The 18,300-nt window shown below is 46.2% G+C and overlaps 2 protein-coding genes and 1 long non-coding RNA gene across 3 annotated transcripts in view; 2 read left to right on the top strand and 1 right to left on the bottom strand.

The window, feature by feature from the left end:
• BCL7B (BAF chromatin remodeling complex subunit BCL7B) overlaps nucleotides 1–6,235 on the top strand; it is a 16,093-nt gene extending 9,858 nt beyond the window's left edge. Inside the window, exons 3-6 of the mRNA XM_049639230.1 lie at nucleotides 1,773–1,869; nucleotides 4,061–4,231; nucleotides 4,808–4,887; nucleotides 5,152–6,235. Of these exons, the coding sequence (XP_049495187.1) occupies nucleotides 1,773–1,869; nucleotides 4,061–4,231; nucleotides 4,808–4,887; nucleotides 5,152–5,244 (441 nt within the window). The 3' untranslated portion in view covers nucleotides 5,245–6,235. The remainder of the gene's footprint in view (nucleotides 1–1,772; nucleotides 1,870–4,060; nucleotides 4,232–4,807; nucleotides 4,888–5,151) is intronic.
• Nucleotides 5,967–15,305, bottom strand: LOC125928531 (uncharacterized). The gene is made up of 3 exons (XR_007459686.1): nucleotides 15,221–15,305; nucleotides 14,342–14,468; nucleotides 5,967–6,732 (listed from the first exon to the last, which is right to left on the bottom strand). It is a non-coding gene; the product is annotated as an uncharacterized LOC125928531 (long non-coding RNA).
• A 232-nt stretch (nucleotides 15,306–15,537) lies between these two features.
• BAZ1B (bromodomain adjacent to zinc finger domain 1B) overlaps nucleotides 15,538–18,300 on the top strand; it is a 72,583-nt gene continuing 69,820 nt past the window's right edge. Inside the window, exon 1 of the mRNA XM_049639200.1 lies at nucleotides 15,538–15,963. Coding sequence (XP_049495157.1) covers nucleotides 15,857–15,963 — 107 coding nt within the window. The 5' untranslated portion in view covers nucleotides 15,538–15,856. The remainder of the gene's footprint in view (nucleotides 15,964–18,300) is intronic.

Consider the following 18,300-nt stretch of genomic DNA (forward strand, 5'->3'; position numbering starts at 1 on the left):
GACCCTTAACTGACTGAGCCACCCAGGCGCCCCTTAACGATTTTATTTTTAAGTCCTCTCTCCATTCAGCATGGGGCTCAAACTTAGAGCCTCAAGAGCAAGAGTCGCACGCTCCACTGACCGAGCCAGCCATGTGCCCTGGAAAATGTTTTTAATACAGATAATTGGGGGAGGGAAATAGGTTGCAATATTATATCATGATCCGTCTTCATACAAATATATAGATAGGTTGTCTGGTTGTACAGGTGATTTCCTTTTTCTGTATTTTCAGAATTTTCAAACTGAATACGTATCTTACAGAACACAGAATCGTTAAAATTAAAACAAATGAGAGATCAGGAAAAAATGATGAAGCCAGATGTTGGCATCTGTACCAAATACATTGCTATGATCCTTTTAGAGAGTCATGAGGTACAGTGTATTTCAAGAAACATCATATGTTTATACTTTTTGATCTAGAAGGAATATTTTGTGTGTGAATATATCAAAATAAAATGACCCAGAGAAGAAGTGAAAGTTGAGCATTGTGGCTTTATTCCTAGTGGCATTAAATAAACACAAACCGAAAAAAAAAACACAAAACAAAACAACCCGAAATAAGTTAAAGCTAAACGGCCAATAGGTGAGGGGTAGCTGGGTGGCTCAGTCAGTTAAGCATTTTGACTCCTGATTTCAGCTCAGGTCATGATTTTGCAGCTCGCGAGATCAAGCCCTGAGTCGGGTTCCATGCTGACAGCGTGGAGCCTGCTTGGGATTCATTCTCTCTCTCTCTCTCTCTCTCTCTCTCTCTCTCTCAAAATAAATAAACATTTATAAAAAATTACCAATAGGTAAGAAGTGATTAAGTGAATTACGGTTTATGGAATATAATGCAGCTAGTAAAATTTGTGTTTCTGTAGTTCATGTGGTGAAATGTAAAGTGCAATTGCCTTAAAATTATGTCTGCATGTGGAAAGAATGAAGGGAAAGACGTGCACGAGTGTGTACAGTTGACTCGTTGCAGAGAGAGGATTGAGAGCTGTTACCAAATATTAAATGCATGTGCAATAAATAGACTTGTATAAAAAGTATAAATTAGTAAATTTGAGATTACCCAGATTTAAACTTTGGCTGCTCTCACTTGCAAATGTTCGCATGGATTATTTCCTTTCCTGTGGGCTCCTGTGTTGCAAGCTGGTGCTTACCTCCGCACTGTGGTCACCCATGTGTGTAACCTGCATCCTGCTTGAAGGAAATGATGTTCTAGGCAGAGGTAGACATGGGGTGATCATTTTGAGTGGATGGGTTGATTGTCAGGAATCGTACTAGAGGGGCCCCTTTGTCCCGTCACTGCTTGCATTACATATAAAGCGACTCCTTTCTTTGTCCATTCTTTCACTTTTTCCTGCTGTGCTACGCAAACAAGAATCCTTCTCAAATCAGTACTCTGTATTTCCTGTCCATCCACACAGGGAACAAGTTGGATAGAGCATTCGCTCAGGGCAGGAAGCAGAAGAGAACTGCAGGGAGCTCTAGTGGAAGCCTACGTATCTGTTTCTCACTTTTGAGTCATATTAGTGCTGGAAGGGTCCGTTTTACAGCATAGAGACACTGAGACTTGGGGACACCTTGTCCAGGATTCTGTGATTCCTTGGGTCCTGGATTCTCAAACTGTTGTCATTATTCCTGTTCAGTCGTAATCCAGACCTCTGTGGTGTCTTACTAGCACCCTTCTCCCTCTCTGTGGGTCTCCCACTTGGCTGTGTCATATTCCTCTTTTTTTCCTTTTCTAGAAAGAAAAGTCAAAATCGAACAGTTCAGCAGCCCGGGAACCTAATGGCTTTCCCTCTGATGCTTCAGCCAATTCCTCTCTCCTTCTTGAATTCCAGGGTGAGTTGCATCCGTATGTCTTCCTTGCAGGAAAAGCAGCACTTAGATGAACCCATTAATAATGAGAAGAATAGCTTTGCGTGTCACTTCAGTGCCTGCTGTTTTGTTGGTATCTTGCTGGCACTTTACATCAAGTCTTTTAATTTAAGCCTCACAGCAACCCTGCAAAGTAGATGATAGCAGCTTCATTTTCCATGTAGGGAAACCGAGGCTCAGAGAGATGAAGTTCCATATCTCGAGGTACATAACTAGTAAGTGGCAGGCTTCGTGTCAGGTTCTGGTTCTCTGGATGAGAAGCTCTTTTCTTTAGACTGTATATATGGCCTTAGACCAGGCCACCCAAAGCTAGGGCCTCTCCCATCCACTGTCAGCAAAAGTTCCGCCTCTGGAACCAGCCTGCAGTAAGTGTCCCGCCTGTGTCAGCACTGTGGTCCCAGTACTGCCTTCACACCTGTGTGGTGGCTGCTGTTCAGAAGCACTGAGCTTCTCATTTTTGTTCTTCCCCTCGGCCTGTGACCTAAAGTAAGCGGTTATCATCATCCCTATTGAAGGAAGCCGATACTCCGAGAAGAGGTGTTTGCCTAAGCTCAAAAGTGACAGAGCTTTATTCTTTTTACAATAGAATGTTGCTTCCGTTTTAGCATAGAAGATCGTGGTCTTTGTAGGAGTAAAGACTAGAAAGGGCTTGGAACGAGGCTGGGAGTGTGCAGGGATCCTCTCCCCATCTCCCCCAGCCACCCGAGGTCAGTGAGCATGGTGGGGGAAGGAGAATACGAGGGAACAGTTTTCTAGTTATGTGTGGGGTGGCCAATAATCACAAAGCTCTGGGAAACATCCGAGGCTCCGTTTCCTCAATCTGGCCTACATCGCATCCCTTTCATTCAGTGAACATTTGCTGAACTCCTACTGTGTGCCAGGTACCGGGTACTGCACTGGAGATCCAAGGACAGGACAAGTAAGCCCCCGAGCCTGCTTGCACAGAGCACAGTGGAAATTGGTGTGTAAAATAGTAAACGTAGGTGTGCACAGGGTACGACAGGAGCATAATAGGGTGGTCACCCAGAGGAACCTGGGACACGGAGGAAGCGGTGCTCGAGCCGATTGGTGGCATGTATCGGGACCTTCCAGGAAGACCAGAAAGAGCAGGTCATACCGGACACCTGTGCTTGAAGCAGGCCTTAGGTTAGTCCGCTTCGCTGGAGCCGAGGCCGCAGTGTGGAAGCCTGCTGTGTGGAGGAACAGTCGTCAGTAAGCCTGTAGGTCAGAAAAGATTTTGTAAGTTGTGATAGGGCTATCTGTGCCTGCCCAGGGTAGCCCTGGAGTTTGAATTGTATCCTTTGTGCAGCAGAGAACCGCTGAAGGATTTAGAGGGATCTCTCTGGCAACGGTGTGAAGTGTGGGCTGGAGTACAGGAGACTGAAGGAAGGGCAGTCAGGTGCCTGTTGCAGGAGGCCAAGCCAGAGACAAGGAGGCCTGAACTAAGGTGGCAGGAGAGGAAGGAATGAACACCACGGATGTCAGAGCGGTAGGCTGGACCAGATTTGGTGACCAGCTGCTGGAGGGGAGGGAAAGGAAGGAGCTTTTAACTCCTTAGTTTTTAACTTAGGTGGTGATTTTAAGCCTTCAGACAGACTATGCCAGATGGGAATTTCTTGGTCCTTGAGGTGGCCAAGTGGAGCCTGGGCCACTGAAGGGCCCGAGTGACCGCCTCTAGATAGCACCACGCTCTTTGAGATAGCCAAGAATGCCAGGCAGATTTTAGCATTTTCTACACCTCTTGTGTTGTGAGAAGGTTGAGAGGCACAGCTACTTCACTCCTTTCCACTGGACAGTGAGAAAATACCCGGTCCAAACTATACTTGGTGAGTAAGAAAGAAGGGATTACTAAGTATACCCTGACCTTCCTGAAATGTAAATGTTGCGTGAACTTAAAGATTTTGGCTGCATCTGGCACTGAGACTATATGTTGTGAAACAGAAAATGTTTAAATGAACTCTCTTATTAGACTGTGGATAATTTGCCCTACCTTTGTTTGTTTGCCTTCGGTTCCGGGGGCATCTGCAGCAGCGATCATTGTGTTTGGTCGTGCCCATGGCTGTCTAAGGAGACACCAGGCTCTTGGCTCTTGTACCGTTACTCTCAAGAAAAATGACTACTCTCAGCTGTTGCCTTTGTCATGTTTGGTTTTCAGATGAAAACAGCAACCAGAGTTCTGTGTCTGATGTCTATCAACTCAAGGTGGACAGCAGCACCAACTCAAGCCCCAGCCCCCAGCAGAGTGAGTCCCTGAGCCCAGCACACACCTCTGACTTCCGCACAGATGACTCCCAGCCCCCTACTCTGGGCCAGGAGATCCTCGAGGGTGAGTCGCAGTTGGCCCAGGATGAGCATCTTGGAAGGGCCTGTGCTCTTGATGTTTCTGTTCGTTAGAGGAAGAGGTTAGAGAAGATGGACCTGGCAGCCTTGAGCCATTTGTCAATGTTTGAGCTGTTTTGGGGAAGGGTTGTGTTTTCCCCTCTCACAGAATGAAAGAAGAAAACAAGCAACACAATTGAGTGCCAGGCTCTGTGTAAGGCACTTTTCATGTTTGATACTTGGTATAATTTTCCTATGAGATAGCAGCTGTCATCTCTACCATGTACAGATGACAAAGTAGAATCCTAGAAAGGGTAAACTGCTTGTCTGAGATCACATAGCTAGCAACTGGTGGAACCGGATGTCTCCAATTTCATTCCTTCTGACTTCAGAGATTATGCTCTTTGCATTATATCCTGTAAATTTCTTCTGATGACATATGTTGATTCTCTGGCCAGTGTTGCTCTTCCCCAAGGTGTCTCCACATAGCTCTTAGGGAAGCTCCCCCAGCTTGAGGGAGATTCCACAGGAGTCTCCTGTCTCAGGAGGCCCTGCAGTTTTACTGACCTTGCTGCTTTTTCAGAGCCCTCCCTGCCTGCCTCAGAAGTTGCTGATGAACCTCCCACCCTCACGAAGGAAGAACCAGTTCCACTAGAGACACAGGTAAGGAGCCACTTTGGGTTTCCCCATTTCTAAAAACAAGTCCGGACTCTGTTGATGCGAATTGGAGCTGACAGCATCAGATGTGCTATGACCAGGGTGGGGAGGCAGCAAGGGAAGCTGGTGTCTCCAGGTTATAAGGTAGGGGAAGAGGTTTGTTTATCGGCAAGAAGGTTGGGGGTGGGCTTCTGGGCTGTAATTAGGGTGGATGGGGAGGTTCTGGTACAGAGGGATGGTCCTATAATTTTATGCTCTGACTGCTCCTAGATTGCTGAGGAAGAGGAAGACTCAGGTGCCCCACCCCTGAAACGCTTCTGTGTGGACCAACCCGCAGTGCCGCAGACAGCATCAGAAAGCTAGCACCATCCTGGCGCCCTTCGCCTCCTGGCCCCCTGCCTCTATTTATTGCATTCTGGTTCTGGCCGTGCTTTGTTGCTGGGGTAAGGGCAAGCACTGGGCTCCAGAGCTTGCACATAGGAGCCTTCTGGGCTGGAAGGGTGACATAGGACTTGGGGTGATAGCATCATCTTCCCGTCCCTGGCACCTGTGTTTGCTTGCTCCTGAGAAGAGGAGCGCTCCTGTTCTTTTTGCACCCCAAGTAGGCTGGGGCGTCAGCCATCCCAAGGTTCATCTGTCACCTCCAGGTAGCAGTCTCTGCTCCAGAACCTCTGGACTGAGCCGCTGGCCCTTCTACAGGAGGATGTGGAAGGAGATGTGGAAGGCACCCTCTAGAGAAGAGAGTGCCCAGGGTTACTTGAACTTGAATGGAGACTGTAGATTCATGGACTTTCCTATCAGGCTAGGGGCCTGTAAGCTGCTGTTGGAGAAGGCCTGGTAGAGACTTTGGAGGGAAGGGAAGGCTGTGCACGAGGGCGGAAAAGTCTGTAGAGATTTCTGTCCTGACACTTCTGCCCATTCCTGAGGTTATCCTGCCTCTTATGGGCTCTCCAGCTGCTGACAGTCCTTTGTCCCCTGCTGCAACCACCCCCTTTCCCCAACACACACACACACACGCACACGCAGACACACGCAGACACACATACACACATACACACACAGCTTTCCCTGGTCTCACCTGTATGTTTCATTCCAACATCCCCTGCCTCTTGCCACAGACTCTGCCCCAGCAAGGATTTGAGGTTCTGCCAACAGTACCCATCCCCCACAGTACTCCTTCAGCTCAGACTTTCTAGAAAGTTCCCTCTTCTTTGAAATCTGCATGTTTAATTGAACTTTGTGATTTTATTTTTTGTTCAAAAAAGTTTAAGAAAATGGAAATGGGCAACAGTGAGTGAAGACATATTTTAGCACTGAATAGAATATTTTTAAAATTAAACTATTTGAAATACGTCTTGTTGGTATTTGAGTGCTTCTTTCTTGAAGGTTGTGGGGGCAGGGCCTAGTGGGGTGGTGGCTGAGTGCCTGCCAATTGTCTTATTACTCCCACAGAGGAGCTTTCTGATAGAAACGATTTGGAGATCCCTCTTGAAGTTGTCACGTAGTCTGATTTACACTTCCGTCCCTCTGCACGCTGAATGCAACCAGTGTATGTTTGCCATGGCTCCAGGTCTTTAGGAGGCATTCATGAGTGGTTTTTTTTCTTTCATTTTTACTTTTTTAGATTATGGTAAAGTGCATATAACATCAAATTTACCATTTTAACCATTTAAAAGGGTACCGCTTAGTGGTAATAAGTACATTCATAACACTATGTGGCCATTGCTAGCTTTCTCCAAACCTTTTCATGACCTTGGACCCGTTAAGCAGGTGCTCCGTGTTTGCCACTCCCCCAAGGCTCTGGCAGTCACAATGTGCTTTCCGTCCAGTTCCTTTTTGTGCTCCTGATTCCTAAGGAAACCAATAAAGTCATGTCACAGTGGAAAAGAATTCTATATTCTGTATGTTCAAGAATTTCATTTCAGTATTCCGTAAAGTAATTCGCCTGATCTCTCTCAGGGGCTTCCAGGTATCATGGATGAGACCAGCATCCCAAGTTTTGCTGCCCTGTTTTGTCATCCCTACTCTCTTTTTTCTCTTTTTCCCAACTGGGCTCAGTTGAGAGAGCATGCAACTCTTGATGTTGGGATTGTGAATTTGAACCCCTTGTTGAGGGTACAGTTTACTTAAAAGTAAACTGGGTACATAAGAAATATGTACTATTAAGTTGTCAAATGAATGTCACAGAGAGGGAATTGTAAGTGGTACATAAGAGAAGTATATTCTAGGGGCACCTGGGTGGCTCAGTTGGTTAAGCGTCTGACTTCTGCTTAGGTCACGATTTCGTGGTTTGTGAGTTCGAGCCCCACATCGGGCTCTGTGCTGACAGCTCAGAGCCTGGCGCCTGCTTTGGATTCTGTATCTCCCTCTCTCTACCCTCCCCCGTTCATACTTTGCATCTCTCTCTCTCTCAAAAATAAACATAAAATTTTTTTTTTTTTTAATATATGAAATTTACTGTCAAATTGGTTTCCATACAACACCCAGTGCTCATCCCAAAAAAAATTTTTTTAAAGTATAGTTTAATGTGTTTAAACAAAGGAAGTTATTAAAAGTGTACTGAGATCATAAAAAATGACCAATAAGATTTGAAAAAGAACCAAATCATTTCTGTAAATGACAATTACTGAAATCAAGTGGCACACGAGGAAAGCAGGAGAGAAAACTAATAGGAGATAGCAGTTGGCATTTGCAGTTACTCTGTGACCGAGTGCTAGAACTGGGAACACAGGAAGCCAGGAATCCTATCCCTCAGGAGACAGCCTGGCTAGGGAATAGACCTTTGCATAGAACCTTCTAGAGCATACTGTAGCAGGTGTGGAGTGGAGTCCACGAAGGAACATGTGGGATAATGGAAAAGGTGAGATGGAAACCATTCTCTTCTTTTGTTGACATCACCTTAGCACCACTTCACTGATACTCTAAGGTATCAGGCTAGCAGTCTCCACCACCGTCCCAGAATGTTGATGGGGTAAGGGTTGGAGAAGAAAAAGAGAAGAGGAAACATCAAGCAATGACCACAAGTTACTCACAAATAACTCAAAAAATGCTTCTGGGTATTATTAGGCCCAATGTATATGCACACTCGAAAACTTTTTTTTTTCCAATTTTACATTGACTTTTTGCAAGTTTTTTTTTAATGAAAACTTACTGAAATACTGAATACTTTTTTTTTTAATCTTTATTTTTGAGAGAGAGAGAAAACAGAGTGTGAGTGGGGGAGGGGCAGAGAGAGAGACACAGAATCTGAGGCAGGTTCCAGGCTCTGAGCTGTCAGCACAGAGCCTGATGCAGGGCTTGACCTCACGAACTGCGAGATCATGACCTGAGCCGAAAGAAGTCAGATGCTTAACCGACTAAGCCACCCAGGAGCCCCAAAAAACTTTTTTTTTTTTATGTTTATTTAGAGTTAAGAGAGTACGCGAGCAGGGGAGGGGCAGCGAGAGAGGGAAAGAATCCTAGGCAGGTTCCACGCTGTCAGAGCAGAATCTGGTGCAGGGCTCAATCTCACAAACTGTGAGATCATGACCTGAGCTGAAACCCAGAGTCGGACATTCAATCAACTAAGCCACCCAGGTGCCCCCCAGACTTGAATTCCTTTTTTTTTTTTTTTTTTTTTGCCTGGGCCCACCCCCCCCCCCTTCCCCTGTGGAGCCAATGACAGTTTGCGGACTGCTGGAACCCACACTTGAATTCTTAAAAATAGATAGCCCACTAACTAAATTCATTGAATATGAATAAGCCCAAAGAAAGATCAATAGAGCTTGATGGGTTCTGCACAAGAGAATTTGGAGCACGGAAAAGCTGAGCACCTGGGAGCAGATTTCCACATGCCTGAGGTATTTGTCATCTTGGAAAATGGCGTTTATTTTACAAATATTGAAAGCACATTCTGGGTTCTCTCTATATAAATTACAATTGGTAGACAGGTCTCTGCCTTGCAGGAGCTTCCAGTCTGGTGAGGTAGAGAAGGTAGGCAGCAACCTGTGCCACGGTGGGTGGAGAAGGCAGAGTACTGTCAGGGTCCAGAGAAAAACTTTGAGGCTTTGAGATCACAGAAAGCTTTTGGAGAGGTGGCATTCGGGGCTGGGCCTTGACATTTTTCTCTGCTTATGAGGAAAGACTACTTGTGGGCAGGTTAATGCGGACAAATGGTGGCAGTGAAGCACGGGGTTAATGGGTAGCAGTAACCAGGGAATTGAGTTTCTATTTTCTCCAGCTCTTTGAGACTTTTCAAAGCTACAGAGAGCTGAAAGAAATAGTTCAATAAACTATGTGTACCCTTCACTTAGATTCACCAATTATTAACATTTGCCACATTGGCATCTCAATACACATTTTTTTCCTTTCTTTTCTTTGGGGGGGGGGGGTGGAAGGTGAATTACTTGAAATCGGTTGCTGTCATTCTGGCACTTTAGCCTTGAATACTTCAGCTTGTATGTCCCAAGAACAAGGACATTCCTCAACATGACCAGAGTATCATGATCATACCCAAGAAACTTAACAATGATACAATAGTATTTAATATGAACATATTTAAATTGCCCCAACTGTTCCAATAACGGTAGTAGTTCTCTTTAGCCCCTGTCCCCAGATCCAGGATCTAACTCTAGGGTCACACACTGCACACACAGTTCTCATGTCTCTTTAGTTTCCTTTTAGAAGTTGGAGGTGGGTGGATAGGTGTATCTTGTGTCATTGTTATTTTTGAAGAGTCTAGGCAGTTATTCATAGAATGTCCCACAAACTGGATTTTTCTATTTTCTAAGGATTTCAGGGGGAATGTTTTTGGTTAGAATGCTACAGAGTTGATATGTATTTTTCACTGCCTTGAATCAAGAGAAACATCCTTTTGTCTCATTATTGGTAATGCTGAGATCGATCACTTGGCTAAGGTGTCTGCCAGATCTTTCCATTTTCAGGGCACTTTTACATAAGTAATTTGTAGGTCGGGGGGGCAGGTGATAATCTTAGACCATTCACTTAGACCAGTGATTCTAGTATCCATTGATGGTCCATTTCTGAATCAAGTTACTTCACTAGAGTCTGCAAAATGGTGAGTTTTCTAAATCTAACATTCTTTTCACATTCATTCACTGGCAGCCTTCTGTAAATAGCACATTGCCCTTCCTCTTTTCTTTTCTTTTTCTTTCTTCCTTCCTTCCTTTTCCTTATTCTTTCTTCTTTCTCCCTTTCTTTTCTTTCCTCTCTTTCTCCCTTCCTCCCTCCATTCCTTTCTTCCTTCCTTCCTTCCTTCCCTCCCTCCCTCCTTTCTCTGCACTTGATCTTAGCCAAAAGGCCTAGAAGCGATCTTCTCTCTGAATATTACTATGGCTCATGGTTTCCCCCTACATTCAATGTGCCACAATCTGTTGCTGTCATTTTTTTTTTGTTGTTGTTCAAATTGTCCCAGATTTAGTCAGTTAGAATCCCTTCATGCTGGCTCCCGAGTCCTTTTGACATGTCCCCATCTCTATTTGAGCACTTCTTTACTTTTAGGCACAAGTTGTTCCTGACTCACCTTGAACTTTGCTAGCCCCATTCCTTTTTCCTAGGAGCCCTGGATCCTTTTAGTGGGGAATGGTATTTAGAAACCTAGATAAACCTAGTTTACTGGAGTAAGGGGTTCGAGGGAAGTAGGAAAAAGACTGAGGACAGATTGTGGAGGGCCTGGAAGGCCAGACCAAAGAGCTTGATTTTACTTTGTTGACTTTAGGGAGCCAGCCATTGAAAGCCCAGAGCAGGGGAGTGAGGTTGTGTTCGAAATGCCTAGGAAAGGAAAGAGGCAGGGGACAAATAGGAAGACTTGCTAGGTTTGCATGTATTGAGAGGAGACTTAGAGTTGTGTCAGTTGAGGGATAGAGTAGTGATAGGTACTTAGAAAAGGAAGTGGAAATAGACTGATGCAAACCAGTGAAAACAAAAGAAAAATGTAATCAGCTCACCATGTGGATCATCTATGAATAATAATCATAAGTTCTACACTGAATGTGGATTTAACCAATTGCAATAATTATTTGGGGAATATGATTGAATGTGTGTGGTATTTGTGGGGGAGGTGAGACCTCATCTTCCATTGAAGAATGACAACAGCTAACATTAAAACTGAGAAACAAACATAGCAACATATATGTTATTTCGAAATCTGTCTCTCTCTCAAAAATAAATAAACTTAAAAAAAAGAAATTGGAAATTTCTTCCATAGATTTTTTTTTTTTTTTGAATGTTTATTTTTGAGAGAGAGTGTGTGATTAGGGGAGGAGCAGAGAGAGAGGGAGACACAGAATCGGAAGCAGGCTCCAGGCTCTGAGCTGGCAGCTGAGAGTCCCATGTGGAGCTCGAACCACAAGCTGTGAGATCATGACCTGAGCCGGAAGTCCTCCGCTTAACTGACTGAAACATTTAGGTGCCCCTAGGAAACTTCATTAAAATGGAATCCGGGGGTTGCCTGGGTGGCTCAGTTGGTTAAGCCTCAGGCTTCGGCTCAGGCCATGATCTTGTGGTTCAGGAGTTTGAGCCTTGGGTCAGGCTCTGTGCTGGCGGCTCAGATCCTGGAGCCTGCTTTGGATTGTGTCTTCCTCTCTCTCTGCCCCTCCCCCATTCGCACTCTCTCTTGCTCTCTCTCTCTCAAAAATAAAACATAAAAAACAATGAAGTTTCCTTTTACCAATTTAACACAGTTTAACAATTTGAAAATGAGTGCTTGAGGGAACAGGAAGTGGATGGGGAAAGTGCTCTAGGGCTGATTTTTGTAGAACTATTTGTTGCTGTTTTTTATTGCTGTTGTTTTTTTATTTTTATTTTTTAATGTTTATTATTTTTGATACAGAGAGAAGAGAGACAGTATACGAGCGGGGGAGGGGCAGAGAGAGGGAGACACAGAATTTGAAGCAGGCTCTAGGCTCTGAGCTGTCAGCACAGAGCCCAAGGTGAGCCTTGAACTCACGAACTGTGAGAGCATGACCCGAGCTAAAGTCGGACCTTACCTGACTGAGTCACTTAGGCGCCCCTGTTGTTGTTTTTTAAAGTACATTTAAATGTTTCTTTTGGGGAACTATGTTCATTTTACCATAAAAAAAGACATAATTTTAATGGAGTTTAAAACTTTTACTTGTAAGTAGGTTCCATGCCCAACGTGGGGCTTGAATTCACAACCCTAAGATTGAGAGTAGCATGCTCTACCAATTGAGAGGCACCCCTAAAACATTTCAAAAGAAGAAAGGCATTATAGTAGTAGTTTTGGCCAGAAATAATAGAGGCCTGAAATAGGATGCTGTGGGGATGGCAGGAAAAGGACAGTTCAAGAACTGACATTGTCTGGTTGATCCTATGCCCGTGGAGCTCAAGAGAGGTCAAACCTGAGCCCGTGAGGTGGTGAGGAAGGTGGGCCGTTAATAAAAATGAAAACCATTCTGATAAAGCAGATGATGGAGGGAAGGAAGACGGTAAGATTGTGGCTCTGGGATGTTTTGAGTTTAAGGAACCAGCAGGACAGGGAGGAAAAGCCCAGGCAGGAGCCGGAACTGTCTAAGCAAAGGTCTGTGCCTGCATCAATGAACGAGGACTATGTGGCAGGGCATAGCTCCACATGATACAGACCACAGAAACAGATCTTGCTGACTGAGCTCATGTCCTAAAACTACCCAGTGGAGATCCATGTAGGGAAATGGCTACACTTCCTTGGACAGTCTTATTCCTGCGACTAAGCAGCCATAGCCGACTTGGAGCAATGGAAGCTTTGGTGCAGATCCCTGGAAGCTACACATTTTAATCTCTTCCTTTTTGGATTAACTTGTTTATTCAAATGTTAGGAAAGAAAACACACTGAACAATGAATTTTGCTAAAATTATGCTAAAAAAAACCTTGAGAGTATAGTAAAAGCGGATGTGGGCTGGAACAATTGGGAAAAGGCATTAGGAAGGAAGTATTGGGTTGAAATACACAGAGGAGAAAAAAGTCCATTTCCAGCGGTGGGTAGGAATAAAGCTAATGAGTTCTGGGAATTAGGAGGAAGTAGTCCAGTAGGGGCTTGCTGGGTTAAGAGTCTGAGGACTGAGGAGGCACCTGGGTGGCTCAGTTGGTTGAGAGGCTCAGGTCATGATCTCAAGAGGCTTGTGAGTTTGAGCCCTGCATCAGGCTCTGTGCTGACAGTTCAGAGCCTGGAGCCTGCTTCAGATTCTGTGTCTCCGCTTCTCTCTGCCCCTCCCCAGCCCACAATCTCTCTCTCTTTCTCGAAAATAAATACGTTAAAAATAAAAAAAATAAAAAAAAAAAAAGAGTTTGACTGCAACAAGAGTCAATGAAAATATTAGAGCAGGAAACTGATAGTTACATTAACAGTCTCTTCCATTTTTTTTCTTTCTTTAAAAAATTTTTAAATTTATTATTATTCTTTTGAGTAAGCTTTATGCAAAATGGGGCTTGAACTCATGATCCCGAGATCAAGAGTCACATACTCCACTGATTGAGCCAGCCAGGCGCCCCCTATATTTTTCCTCAACATCTTCAGGACAAGATGGTAAAATCTCATGTTAATCAACTTTATCATTTGTAAATGTGACCCACAGAAGTGGAGGACACCAACCAAGCAAGAGTCACATTAAAGTTTGCTATTTTTTTTTTTAAGTTTATTTATTTAATTTGAGAGAGTGGGCACAAGCAGGGCTGGGGCAGAACGAGCGTGAGAGAGAATCCCAAGAGGGCTCCGAGCTGTCAGCACAGAGCCCGACTTGGGGCTCGAACTCGCAAACCGCAAGACCGTGACCTGAGCCGAAGTCGGACACTTGACCCACTGAGCCACCCAGGTCCCCGCTGATTCTCCCATTTTAGATCTCTGCTTTACCAACACCAGGGCTGGATTCGGCTTACAGTGGCCCCAAGCGCTGAAATGATGATGGTCCCCACTCTCATGGGCAGTTAGACACTATTTTGAAATAATCAATTTTTCCAAAATTTGTCTCTTAATGTTGTTGGAGTCCTTATCCTGTGTGTAGTCTGCTACAGGGGATCTAGTCCTGCAAATGTCCGTCCCATTAGTCACCTCGTCTGTGCCTCTCAAATCTGTCCACCTGTCTCCCTTGATTTTGTTACATTTGGGTCCCTTGGTATCCCTGCCACAAATAACTACGTCACTCTAGCCATCACACGCTGTGGCCCGGATGATCGCTTCTGTTGCCACCCTCATCTGTTGATACTTTCCACCTCAAAATCCCTACGTTTTAAGGTGTGCTGTCCTGAATCTATCAAGAAGGCTCTGCGGCTCCTTCTGCCTAGAATGTTCGTCCCTCATTTCTCTGCTTAGTGAAATGCTACTCTTTTCACAATCGACTCAAATGTCCTGTCCTCCGAGGTTGCTCATAATCCTTTTAGAAGAAATAGCTACCGAAGGAGGATGCAGTCCTATCTCTGCTAGGTGACCAGAGGAGGCTCCATTGGGATGGCGACTGACCTGGTACTTACCCTTCCCTGGGGGGAGACTTCTCACCTCAAGATGAGACGAAAAGGGTCTGGCACTGCCATGCACCACCGCTTTCTCCGCCCTGTTGAAGAACAGGCTGGGGAGGTATGTTCTGAGGCCAGTGAAGATCTTTGAACGGAAGGGGACAATTTAATTAGGGAGAGAATTATCCGTGAGTGTTCCGGCTTGTCCTGGATAGGACATGGTTTGGACTATGTGGGTGTAGTGTGCTCGGGGAAGCAGCTCAAATGGCCTCACTCTCCAGGCAGTTACTGCTGTCTTGGGACTGTGCACTTCGGACAGCACTCTTCACCGAACTGGCATTATTCGTGCCTCTTGTTTTCTCAGAACAGTCTCGGTCTTATTTTTTGTTTTTCCTCTGAAGCTCCCAGTCCAGAGCCCTCAACTTTGGAGGTGCTGCGAAAGACTATTAGAATTAATGGATGTATCTTTACTAGGTATGTCTTTTAGTATATTTTCCCAAAGAAGCTCCTGTATGATCCTTTCCGCCAAGCCCCTAAAAACAAGCATCATACTAGTATCCACATCTCCACCACACTCTCTTCCGGAAGTTAACTTTGGGGTGAGCAAGACTGGGGGCTCAAGCTGTTCTTCAGGAGAACCTTCGCTTGGGTAGGATCTTGGGGCTTATACCCGCCAACCCCTCCTCTCTTTCCGCCCCACCCGCGCCTCCCCGGGCGTGGCCGAACGCGGCGCCTTTAAGGAGGGGGCGGAGCACGGTGGAAAGACAAAGCCCCTGGCCGCGCGCTCCCCCTCCCCCTCCGGCGCACCACACGGACAGTGGTGCCCGGATGTCGGTGTCGCCGTCGGTGACAGATGGCGCAGTGTCTGTATATGTTAAGGGGCTTCTCTGGTCTGACCTCTTTGAATTCCAGGCCTTTCGGTCCCCCGCTGACCCCCATTTTCAACTCCGCCGCTGGAGGCCCGCAGGCCTGTCACCAGCGCTTACATAACGTGACCTTTCACCCCTTCATACTGCCCTCTGGTGCGCTGCAACCCAACTACGCGGCCCGGAAAGGGGGCGGGACCCAAGCGCAGAGCGGCAGCTCCCGTGAGCCAGTAGACCGTGAGCGCTAATCGGCTCTCCGCCTATTGGAGCATTCGCCACCGGCGCCACAGGGGAGCAAGTTAGTGTGTGCGCTGACCGGGCGGGGGGGAGGAGGGGAATCTCCCGCCATTTTTCAATAATTTCCTCCGGTGCAGCTGAGGAGGAGTCGTGACTGCCGAACGCGGGGACCCGTAGCGAAGGTTGGGCCGGAGGCCGCCGGGCGGCGCAGCGGTGTGCGTGGGAGTTCCGTGTCCCTGCGTCCCGTTGCATGGCCCTCGCGCGGCCGCGCCAGCACTGAGGGAGCCGAGTTCGCGCCGCCCTCTCACCCCTCCCCTCCCCCACCCCACCCCCGGGAGCCAGGCGCTCGCTCCGGGCCGCGGGGCCTAGTGTTGCGCCGCGGGCTCGCCGAGGAGCCGCCGCCTTCCGGGCCGCCGCCGCCGCCGCCGCGATGGCGCCGCTCCTGGGCCGCAAGCCCTTCCCGCTGGTGAAGCCGCTTCCCGGCGAGGAGCCGCTCTTCACCATCGCGCACACTCAGGAGGCTTTCCGCACCCGGGAGTATCCTTTCCAGCCTGGCCGCCAGGCCGCCCGCGGGGTGGGGCGGGGTGGGCCGGGGGCTCGCCGGGCCCGGCGGGCCGCGCAGCCCGCCCCTGTGGCAGCTGTCAGCGCGCCCGGCGCCGGCGGGCCTGCACCCCCGGGCGGGGAGCTCGAGCCCGCCGTTCCGCGGGGTGGGCGGGCGGGCGGGGGCGCGGGCCGGCCCGGGGCCCCGTGCCCTCCATCCTTTCCCGGCTCCGCACTTTGTCCCCGGGCCTCGTTTTCGAGGAGCGGCCCCCCTTTCCCCCGGGTGGCATTAGGCCCTAAGTACGAACGGGAGATGGGGTTCCTTGGCTGCTTTTCCTTTTTAAATTAAACCTTCCTCTTGAAGTTTTTGAAATTGTACCCATGCGGCCTCGTGATCCGGCTTGTGCAAGATTTTTTGTGTGCGTTTTTTCCCCCCATCTCCGCGGGGGCACTTGGGTTTTTCTCCTCCCGAGTGGACTTTAGGCTGGTCGTGAGCTGACAGGATCGTGAGGCACATACCCCGGAACGAATTCCAGACCGGGGAAGGGGAAGAAAAAGTTATCTTGGAGGAGATGATGCCTGCCTTCCCCGGCATGCACAGGTTTGAAATGTTGACGATTTTAGGAGGAGATCGGTATCTGCCTTTAAATGAACATATAAAAAATACCAAGACCTACTTAACGGTTTTATGTTGTATTTTAGGAACAGGAGGCTGATGTTTTAAATAAGACGCATCCTCTTTTCTAATCATCGTTTAAGGTTTCTTGTGTAAGCTTGAAGTCTTCTTATTTACTTTTTTTTATGGATGCCGGATGAGTCCTTTTGGAAGCACAAGTGTAAAAAAGAAGTAGATTTCGGAATCAACGCTTTCTTTAGGAGTGAAGGCTAAATACATTGAGTTTCATCAGCCTTTCCTTTTGGAAGGACTTGATTTCTTAGTTTCTGTTTGCTTGCTTGCTTTCTCCAACGCTTTCTTCAGCAGTGGAGGCTAAATATATTGAGTTTTATCGGCTCTTTTCCTTTGGAAGGATTTGATTTCGTTTCTGTTTGCTTGCTTGCTTGCTTCTGTATGGGAGGAAGTGTCCATGTGAGCGATGATATCGTTTGATTTCACTTCATTTTGATCCTCTCTTTGATATAATATGATCTTCTACAGGATAGCCTGTTTCTTGTTCCAGTGCAGTTTGTGGATGTAGGGTGTTTACATACAAAGGGGCCTGGAAAGTGAGCCTGTGCTGTAGGAAAGCTGTTGGAGAAATAAAGCTAGAGCATCTTGTAGCTGAAATGGATCTTGGGGATGGTTGGATTCTCTAGCCTCATTTGCCAAGTGAACCCAGAGGGTTGGTGGACTTGTTAAAGGTCAAACACTCTGAAATGATGAGAGTTAGGAGGAGAATGCAGTGCCTTTCTACCTTATCCTTGTAAGCAAATCCAGGAATGAAGGTGGAATGCTTGGTTTTTCATGTTAGTCAACCTCTGTCAGTGGTATGAGATAAGGTGCATTTTAGGGAGGGGTTCCATGATAATCTGGTTCTTTTTCTTGTCCTGTAAGGACTTTTGGGAAGCTTTGGAGAAGTACTCCAACCGCTAAATCCATCATTATTCTAAAGGTGTCCTACTTTGTAAAAAAAATATTTAGCCCCATCAGTGGGGTTAAAAAAAATTATTGTGGGAATCTGCCATATCCTTTTCAAATGTTATTCAAATATCATTTTTTGAGCAGTTGGTGGATACTCACACACTAGTATTACCAGATGTTTATTTTTCTGTCTGCTTGGAGTGTAGCATAAGACACACTCAATAGAGACAAGTTCCGAGTCTGTGATAGGTGTTGAGCCATGTGAAAAATGGCTAAAAGAGAGCTAATTTTTTAGAATTGGCAGTACAGGCTTTTTCATATCGTTTACAGAAATAGGTGAAATGTAATGATATATATGAGGAATTTCTCTTAATGAGAACAATTGAAAATTGAAACCTGCACCTTTTATATGTTAGGTATTTTTAAAAATTCTTCATTTTAAGTATTTCCTATACCAGTATGTAGAACCAACCCCTTTAACAAAGGAGTCCTTACATTGCATTGCATATTGAGGGGGAAATTGCTTGCATGGGAATTTCTACAAGTGGAAGCTCTTTGAGGATGGTTTTAAACAATTGTGCTGTGTGGTTGGCAGGTTGGTCTATTTCTTTATTAGGCTCTTAGTGATTTCATAGAGAACAGGTATGTGGTTGGTTAACAGCTGCATTTAAAGTATACTGTTTCCAGTTCTTAATATTTACAATTATGTTTTTAATAGGATTTGATCTTTAATTTTCTCCTAATACCTGCCTTTT

Source organism: Panthera uncia, chromosome E3 (assembly GCF_023721935.1).
Source record: "Panthera uncia isolate 11264 chromosome E3, Puncia_PCG_1.0, whole genome shotgun sequence".
NCBI lineage: Eukaryota > Metazoa > Chordata > Mammalia > Carnivora > Felidae > Panthera > Panthera uncia.